This window comes from Perissodus microlepis, chromosome 1 (genome assembly GCF_051167445.1).
Source record: "Perissodus microlepis isolate ML-2025 ecotype Zambia chromosome 1, ASM5116744v1, whole genome shotgun sequence".
NCBI lineage: Eukaryota > Metazoa > Chordata > Actinopteri > Cichliformes > Cichlidae > Perissodus > Perissodus microlepis.
Window position 1 is genome coordinate 32,551,853 of NC_140461.1, and position 10,343 is coordinate 32,562,195.

The 10,343-nt window shown below is 39.7% G+C and overlaps 1 protein-coding gene across 1 annotated transcript in view; it reads right to left on the reverse strand.

Moving 5' to 3' along the window:
• LOC146394112 (protein kinase C-binding protein NELL1-like) overlaps positions 1 to 8,940 on the reverse strand; it is a 292,613-nt gene extending 283,673 nt beyond the window's left edge. The window contains exons 1-2 of the mRNA XM_084952387.1: positions 8,697 to 8,940; positions 8,115 to 8,243 (exon numbers count right to left, since the gene is read on the reverse strand). Coding sequence (XP_084808513.1) covers positions 8,115 to 8,243; positions 8,697 to 8,745 — 178 coding nt within the window. The 5' untranslated portion in view covers positions 8,746 to 8,940. The remainder of the gene's footprint in view (positions 1 to 8,114; positions 8,244 to 8,696) is intronic.
• Between the last annotated feature and the right edge of the window lie 1,403 nt (positions 8,941 to 10,343).

Sequence of the window (10,343 nt, forward strand, 5' to 3'; positions counted from 1 at the left end):
TTTTCCTTATTTACCATGGGTGAATACATTCCTCAGTAGAAAAAATGCACTGGCGGCGAATGGGGACCCAACCAAGATGGCGGCCCGCTATTGATTTTTTCTTACTTTCAAACTTTATTGAGGCATATCAATGTTACAGCCAGTGCCAATGCACGTCGCCTCTACGTCTCTACAAAACACAGAAAGTCCCCAAAAATTAGGGACAGCTAACTACCCTACCATATGCGGCACAGTGCACTTAAGTCTGGTCTTTTACCTGTGAAAATAGGCCGAGAACCGCTCTTAGCGGTCAACAGACACACCGGACTAATGGCGACCGCACTTCCTGCGCAGAAGCCAATGGGGTTGAACTTCACCCCGTAACGTTACGAAAATTTAGAAGCGTTTCTTAACAATTACTAACATAAAATGCTTCCCTTCAAAAAATAAATTTCACATTTCAAAAATAAAATCACAGTGAACACAACTTAGCTTGGCTAGCTACGTTAGCATAGTAGCTTGCGCCGGGGCTAACAACGTCCGCTATCTTTTAAAAATTATAAGACAATTACAGTGGTCTGCATTAGAGTAACGTCAGTGTTAAATTTTCCAAAAAGAGCCCAACGATTTATGCTATCGCGGAATTAGCTGCTGTGTGTATACACACACAGCAGCACACACAAACGCGGGGGCAAGCTAAGATGTATGTTATGTATGTTACGTCGTTGTTTTAAAGTAAACTAACAAAATCCAGAGCGACTGCAAATATGTGTAATTAAGCATAAAATTACTCACCGTTCGCGACGAACACAGCTCTTGATAAACCTTGAACACGTGCTGTTGAATATGTCCACTTGAGTAGAAGAAGGGAACTGTGAGCTGTTTACACGTCATCAAGTTGTATTTTACATCGACAGAACTTAAAATTATATTGTTTTTTGATTAAAAGAAGATTTTAAATTCAGACAAATCACGATTATATATTGAGTAAAGAGGCATAATTTATGTGTCACCCGAACTCAATAAAATAAAAATTTTAATTAGGAAGTCTAACAGTATTTATGAACTTGATTTTTCATTTCACAACAACATATATATGTAAGTAATGACTAAAGGTCCCATTAATTACTTTTTAGAGTGTACCTGAAATTCTGTCATTTTGTCCTCTGTTACACAATCTACCAACCCCCCATCACCATGATCTCCAGGGTGTCTAAGGATGTTCGAATTTTCATGAACCACCTGCTGACTTTACTAGGGGGATCCTGGCTTCCTATCTTCACGTGGATATATGAGGAAAGAATATACATGAAGAAAAAGCATGTAACTCTAGTAACTCTGGCTAACCTTAAATATTTTCATGTAATTCCAGTTGGTGTCTTCTTTTTATTGAACTACATTCACTGCAGATTCATAAATATGTTTTAACATAGCAAAAACAAAATCTGTTTTTGTTAATCTTTTTTTTTTAAAATCAAAAACTCAACTAGTGCTTAATTGAAAGGAATGAAATACAGACACAAGTTGAGTAACAACATCTTGCTTCCCAATGTTATTAGCAACCTCAGCTGTATGAATTTTCATACAGCTTACCAGTTTGTAGTAAAGGTAGCAACTGTTTTCTGTCTTTCTAGATAGTTTAAATAGTTTAACATTTAGTCAGTCAGACCTATACCACATCCAAACAAGGAATACATGAGCAGTTTTACACACAGCATCTGATGGGGTGTCAGATCAGAGTTGTAACTTTCTTCTTTCTAATTATTGTGAGATGCCGTTAAAGAAAGCGTACACTACTAGAGATGATTAGGAAGCCTTCTAATCCACGGGTTCGGAGAAACTATCATTGTATTCCACAGGAATTGTCATGCCCTGCCTTAAGGCAGGCATAAAAACTACAGGGAATCACTTTCCCAACTGCACTCAGAGAGCATTATTATTAAAATTCTGACCACTGTAATCTAGAGTGAAGCACATAAAAGTCTATGTTTTTCTTTTACCAAAGCTAGACGGAAAAAAGTCTGTGGTTCCACCGTGCACAGACATCCTCAGGAAAAGAGCTACAGTTGCCACATTCCTGATATCAAGTCATACCCGAACCAGAGATGTCAGAGGCAGTGTTAATTTTGAACGCAGTTTTAGAGTTGACTGAGTTTTAGTCATCAGACATGAAGTGTTAAAAGTGTTCATGTGTCTGCTCTTCTTTTCCTCCCAAAATGATTTTGTCACATTTTCATGAGAAACAGGGAGCATGGTAGCTCTGCTATCCCCCTTTATTTAATTTCCTTTTCCAGCAGGTATTAGCACCTGTCCACTGCGTCAAAACTAATACCAAATGATTTAATGATAATGTTATTAATGTGCAGGACTGGCAGGCCAACTCGTCTGACCTGAACTCCACAGAGACTCTAAGATTTCAGGCCAGGTGACCTATGCCTGCTGTGCCTTTGTATTTCTAGATTTTCTTGTTTTGACTTAATTTTTTGTCTGTTTTTTTTCCTTTCTTTTTTTTTTTTTTTTTTTGCTTGTCTACTTTTCAAATTTACTCTCACATCATTTGCAACAAATTTTGCATGTACAGAAGCCAAAGAAGCTTTGAACTAATTTGTAAAATTAGAGCCCTTGGAGAGATGGTTACATGGTTTTAGGCTTCAGCTGGGATTTTTTACTAAGACAAAAAAGAAAAAACATTCATATTCGCTAACCTTAAAGTATAAGCAAATAGGTTAAATCATGTCTATTGTAAACCCAGTCTCATTCAAGATATAAAGCAGTTAGCAGTTTGAGGATTTATGGCCATATGTATGTAATATTCTTAAAAAAACTCCACTTAATTTGATGCTCCTGCAGTTTGACCTCCCTTTATTTGGTCTCCTTGTAACTACATTAGTTGAACAAAATATATGAATAAAATGAGAAGTTGTGATTAATAGAATTAGCTGAGGCTGATTCACATTAACCTTGATACCTTTCTGTGCTGGTATTGAAATTCAAACCTGTCCCATCGTGCCCTCCCGGTTGTTTGAGAGGGCACAGAGGAAACACAGAAGTTTGTTACTATTGGTGCTGTTAATAAAATGCTGTTACTTACATATTTATACACCTATCTTGGATTCACAAAGTTTTCCTTCCAAAAAGCAGTGTTCCAGAACAGTGCAACAGAAGCAGCAGGTGCAGCTTCTTGCAAAGTGATCTAGTAAAGAAGCTGGACGTTTAACTTTATTTTTTTTCACTTCACAATTTTGTATTCATTGAATCAGTGCAAAAACTGATAAGTGACAAATAAGTCTTGATGAAACAGCAACTTGTGATTTATAAACTTTATTTGTTGTACAGATCAAACACAAGAGGTGGAGGACATTAATGGGAGCAGATGAGTCAATGAGAGTCAATGAGAGTCCATATGAGCGATGTGACAATAAACCAACTAAATGCATTTGTTGACTTATTTTTCCCACAACCTGCTCATCATGATCCTCTGCATTACTAAAAGGCTTCTTATATTTTCTGGGGTAGAAAAAAAAGCAATTTTCTATGATTTGTTTGCAAACGACACCAGGCTCAGACTAGAGGAGTTTTGGCCCAACTTCTTCTTAATTGTCCCACCTCCACTCTGCACCAAAACTCTGACTGAATGAAAGCTCAAGAAAGCAGACTGAAGGGTGGAGCTGCAGCTGATGTTTTTAACTGCAGAATTTTCCTGCAACTACAATTCAGTGTAATGTGTTTTCCATGCTTCATTTACCAGTTATTTACAGAGATAAAAACAAGCAGTAATTCAAATAATAAAATGGTAATACAAGTGAAATAAGCATAAGCCACAGATTTTTAAAGAAAGTATCGAACAGTGCCGAGGTGCTGCAGTGTCAATTTCTATTATAGAAAAGACTGTAGGGAAAAAATGTTTTGAATTGACAGAAAGGTCGATTAAACATTAATTACAAGCTGTCTATGGTCCCAACTATTGGACTGTAGATTTGCTATAAGTTAAGGATAATTGGCTTAAAAGGTTGAAAAAGGGCGTGTTGCTAGGTCTCAGGTATATTGGAATCAAAGCTTAATTCGTTGTTACCATTTAACTATTTAACATTAATGATTCTAAGCAGAGCAGTCAACGAAGAAACACGGGTTTAAAATGACAAGAGATATTCAGACAATGCCAAGTTCACCGCAAGATATAAAGCAGAATGTTAAACGTGTAACCAGGAGATATTGTAATATTGCACGAAAGTGTATTTCTCTTTAGCTTAGCTTCCTAAGACCCAAACTCTTTCATAGCATGCATTTTTAATTTCTCTTTGCTATTTGGGCTGATTGGGACCTGATGAATGTAATGATTTTGGTTTCAAAAATGGGATCCACATATGAGGACATTCGTTTTAAAATTTTGATAGAACAGTGGCAATATAATGTTCCCGTAAGTGGATATCAGGCCCTTGTAGAGCAGAATTTAGTATTTTGGTCTAGACAACCCAAAATGTGATGTCCACATATGTGGACGCCAGGTCCTAGGAGGTTAAACAATTAAATAAGGATTTTCTCGTTCTAAGAATACTGCATAAAAAAAGAAAAAAAAACAATTCAACTGAATGCAAAATATAAAAGAAAATAGGTTCTAATTTCTAATTACTTGAAAGTGTATAAAATACAAATTTGGTTCTGATTCATGCAATTAAATAAGCACACGCTCAACCAAAATTAAAATTATGCATGGCAAATTCCCTCCATCGTGTGACTAAAAGACATGTTTCTGGCCCTGTGAAGATACCAAAGAAAACGGCTGGGTGGATAAAAAATTAAAATAATATTTGCTTCAGAGCCTTGTTATTACAAGGTAAAAAATAAATGCTTTGGATAACAGTGATGATGTATCCGCTTGTATTTAGGGGTTTGATTTAACTTTAACTTAAACGATATGGTTTCCATAACTCCTTAGCCACACTGACCTAGCGACTAGCTGCCAGTCTTGATAGACCAAAATATCCATTCCCTGACCAACTGGTGAGTGGTTGCTAGATGCTGGGCAAAACAGGTCGCAACTGCGCCAAAAACCTCCTGGCAATTGCTTTGTTCCTATCAGACTGCATCCAGACAATCAGTCACCGACTGGTCTCTAGGCCTGGGCAATATAGGCTTAGCAACTGATATCACAGCAATTGCCACCACCACTCAACAACCAACCCTCATGTTTTCCTCACAACCGGTGGTTCCCAGGCAGTTACGAACCAGTCTCTAGGCCTGTATAACTGGGACTTAAAAAGATAACTTACCCCAATAGTGACCAAAAGACTGTCCAGAGAGCATAAACAACTACTGCATCCAGTCCAGTTCAGCCCAAAAAGAGATCAACACTGCACCAGCATGATGTGGCACCAATTAATGAGCAATCACATTTGATAGTACTATAAGAATATAAATGCCTTTTCCCTTACAATTCACAGATCACAAAAAACTCTTCTTCATCTAGCAGTAATGATGTACTCATGATCAAAGCTGCCTATAAAGTATGGTTGGCTCCACATGAAATATTGAAAAATCAACAGCAATACACCTCGAACCGACCTATTTAGGCCAGACATTATTTGGATATGGCTTAATTTGAGTCTAGAGACAGACTCATGAAGACTAGGCTTTAGTTTTGAACAGCTATACTTATGCAGGTTTAAACTAAATGCTTTGAGCTGAGCTTCAGAAAAATATCAGGGTCTGTTCACTGGGAAGTAAGAATGTCTTGTAATGTACTCAACTGTCACTCAGGTGTTTTACAGAACATTCATACTGTATTTTCAAGCTCTGAGTGCACTTCTATCAGACTCACAGGGATGGTCTTATGCGATGAGATATTTCAGTCTAGACAAAAGTGACAAACCAACAGAGGCAAACTATACCCACAGGGAATACAAGAATACAAACTAATAATCACCATTACTTTAAATGTAAACCAACACTGGGACAGAGGGGGGTCTGAGTAATGAGGCTGACAATCTGGGTTCCAATGTAGGATGAGAAACTAGGTCAACACTTGTCTGGGCAAACTAACTTTATTCAATACATCAGAGACATTCCAGCAATGTAAACAGTCCTGTTCATAAAAGGTGCAAAATTAAAAAAAAGAAAATATGCAGAGATCTTAGAAATTAGTTGAGTTTTGTTCCCTGCTCTCAGCGCACAGTGGAGAGCATTATTAGCATCTGTGTTTCTTTTCATCACAGCATCAAGTCTCAAATTCAACTAAGAACCTTTTAGCAGTGGCTGCACCTGCTTGCCTCTCAGAAACTGGATTTCAGTGTGTGGTGGTACGTTAATATTATAATAACAGAGAAGTGATATTGAAACCTATTTTCTCATGAAAACCATCTGTTTTGTTTTTTGTTTTTAAATCAACTGCCAACTGAAAGATGCTGAGACTGGTACCAGCCAAAGACACTCCCCTCAGCATTATCCACATTAACTGGAACGCTGCTTTGCCCCAGTTTTCCAGCCATTTACCCAACATTTCAATTTCACGTTAGTCTACAACTTATGCAATCTAACAAATGAAATAGATTCAGACCAGAGCACAATATGATTGCTCAAAATGTAAATAGGTCATTTCGAATAATCACTGACCCAATCAGCTACAGTGGCTCAAGAACCAACTTTTTTTTTCTTTTATTTCACAAGAGACCCAGTAATTGCTACATCTTTGGCTGCAGCCATCTGGGTTACAGGGCCATGAAAGTAGTGGGAGTTTAGGCAAAGTGTTATATAGGTCTCAACACAAGCATCCTCTCCAGCAGTCACAGGTCCAGTTTTCCCCATTGGATCGACCTCCTGTTTTCCTATCTGGCTTCTGCACCTCGACCCTGGAAGCCTAGAAACTGTGGGGAGAACAGCTTGGAGTAGGATTGCGGTGTAGGCCTGTGTGGGTCGTGTAAAAAGTAAGGTTCCCATATGCCCGCCAGCCCTGAATCTTGGATAGCTTCAACTTGAAAGACTTGGCCAAGCTGCTCTGCACTCATTCATACAGGGCCAGTTGCTCATCCAGCCAAACCCTCTAGAAAATAAAACTACTTGCACACACGCACACACACAGATACACACAAAACACTGCCACTCTGCTTTATATGAGTATCAACACCCAGAGCTACCAAATTTGAATTCAAGCTGCTGGTGTTTGTGCCCATATCTTTAAATTTGAATAGTAATGCAAGAAAAAAAACCTTACTAGTTTACCTCCAACAAACCCGTGCACGCACACACACACACACACACGCACACACACAAGACTTGAAGCCTCTTTGAATATCGGGAAAGTAAAACATGAACAAAGACTGATTTCCACTCTATAGCTGTTAACTTTTCTTGCAGAAGATGGAATCAAAGCACGCAAACACATATAGAGCAACTCATCACCCAAAAAAACCCTCCTGTAACTTTCTTAGTAATCTTGACTCTCTTTCTCTCTTCTATCAGTGCTGTGCATCACACTCTCTCCTCTGTGCCACAACTCTAACAATTCCGCCTCTGCAAAGCTGACAGCACTACAGGAAGACGGTACAAGTTGTGCCAAACAGTCTTTATTTTTTTGTAGTGCAGAGAAGCAAGCCAGCAAAGCATAGGAAAACAATTTGGTGACACCGGTAAGCCCTCTCAAACCACAACAAAGCTCAAATTTAATTTAAACTGGTTGATCATACTGCCATTTGAGTTTGGCATTTTTCTCCTTTTAGGCTTTAAACGCTGTAGTCATGCTGTGCGTCCTTCAGGATCCTCACAGTGAAAGCAGCCTGGTTTCCATTAACCACCAGTTGTTGGCATTAGGCAGTGGATATCACTGGGAGCAATCAAAGTGCTGGAGATATCTAACACAGACTAAGCGCATCAGCGTGCCTGAAAGAGTCTGAGCATCTGCTGCATGGGACAAAATGAGAGTGGAGTAATTATGAGAGAGGCTCCCCGGAGCGTTCTCTCTCAGCATCCCCGCTAATCCGGTGACACCAAAAGGTGTGGCGCCGTGTGGCTTTCCTCACACTTACTAATAAACAAAGAGCGTGCGCGAGTGAGTGCGCGTAATCATAAAGAGAGAAGACAAAGCCATTTCTTGAACTTGAGCAGCGCGACTGATGGAGAAAACATCAGAGTGCATGCATTACCTCGGAAAAGGAAGGCTTTGCTGCTGTTGTGAAGACCCGCCACTTGGGTAATTCCATAGGTGGCATTTGCCAGGTCAAGTTCATTGATGATATCAAGCTGGTAGTCTTGATCTGAACCGAAAGCCAAAGCTGTGGAAGAGAATTTGGAGGTGAGAGGACAATCTGCTGACAGAAGTGAAGCTGACAGTGTTTTAACAACAGTGTTGATTCACTTTAAACACAGACCCGGTCACTGTTTTCTGCATTTATCCACTTAAAATGGCTGGTTGTGGAAGAAGTCACGCAGTTTTTATTTTTCACGAAAGATGCTGCTAAGGCTGCCCACTAAAAGAAAGGGGGGGAAAGCGCTGTATGTGTCCACGACCATCACCTGTCTTCTAACTCTGCAAACTGTAGGTGATTGAAAATAAAAATAAATGAGATAATACTGAAAAATTAAAGGCACTGCCACAATTCTGGAATCCTTGCCCTCAATGTGCAAACTGGGAAGCGTAAAGAAAAAGAAATTTATATATATATAAAGGAAAAAAAGCTTCTGCTACAATAAGATGCTACAAGAGTGAACACCGGCTTTGTGCTTACCTGGTGTGGTAAAAAAGAAAAGGGATAACAGAGCCACGTAAATATCCATTTGTGTTGGAGTTGCGATGTACAGAGTCCGTGAGTGTGACGCGCCTCCGTGTACCCACACTAACCCGCTCCGGTCCGTCTGGTGCTCTGCGCCGCTCTCACCTCGCCTGGATGTGGAGGAACGGAGGAATGGTCCACAATCCGTGAGCAGGGGTTCTCTAATTACAACACCGGGAGAGTTAATGGGCTTTAAACGTATCCAGTCAGTTGGTGGACGGCATTAAAAGTGACCCACATCCGCGTTCACGTGCGACTCCTATTAAACTGAGCTGCCGATATGAAATTCGAGGATATTCTCATCAATCGAACTGCGAAGTTCCCCTCCGCTCAGACAACAGAAACTTCCAGTTTTTTGGAGGTGAGAAAAGGGTTTTCAAAGGGAACTTTGTGAGTGGAGGACATGGGGAATGTCTGTAGAAGGCTGCTGTTATTTGTCACAACAGAGAAAAGATTTTTTACAGCCTCAAGCGGCAATTTGACACAGCAGTTCACAAAGTAGAGCCCATTATATTAGCCACATGAACATACCGTAGCTCAGGGAGTCTTCTCTAAATGATAAGTTTGTATAACAAAAATTTGCGTCACAACTCTCCGAACTCATCCCTGCTGCTCCAGTGCTCTTTCCTCTGGGGCCTGTCCTTATTAAGGTCCATTCCCCTGCCTGCCTTCACTTTGTCTACATTGTCAGGTTGTCTGGGTTACCTGCGTCAACTCAAACTAGGGAGGGCAAGAACAGAGGTATCTGCTCAGAGACTGCAGCAGCATGCAACGCCTGCTCCAACAGTGCTTGCCTTTTCCACACCGGGGACGGTGCTTTGGGATGCAGGTCACTCCTCCACCTATTCAAATTAGACTGTAAACAACACTGCCTATCCACTGATCCAGAACCCGAAAAAATTGAAGGGTAAAACAACATGTAATTTGAAATTACAGGTTGCAGAGCAGCCAGCAGAAAAGGGAGGGAAAGAGAATTTAAATTGTTTTTAGACAGGCGGTGGTGTTTACAGGCTACAAAATTCCTGCCTCTCAGAATATTAAGTGTAGGGAAAAGAAAGACAATTAAAATGCACAGTGTTGTCCACTTCATTTATTTATCCGTCTGTTGTTTCTTTATAAATATCAGGATCATGTGTGGAATTATCTACTGAAGCACAGCAAATTTATGTAGGGGTTCCTATTCCCACCCACAGGCAGCCGAGGAAAATTTAGAAAAAGAATGTGTCTGTGTGAGATTACAGATTTTTGTTAATTCACTTACATTTCTTTTTCATGTGAAATGCCTCTGTCGATTGCCAATAGTTAACAACATAGTGAGCTCAGAGGTGCTAGTAGGCAGATTGTATTACCTGTGGACAAAGTCAGGTCAGTTGATTCTCCCTGTACTCAGTTACTCTTTGTATCTATTGTAGCTTGATAGTTACACTGGCAGTCTGTTTATCTAAATCTAGAAGTCTATGCTCCCTATAGGTTATGACATATAGTTCTATTTTAACAATTAAACTCTCATGTGAAATAAGGATAAGGATAAGCTTTATTTGTCAGTTGCAGTTGCCTGCAGCTGAAATGACAGACCTAGTCGACCATACAGGCAATACATAC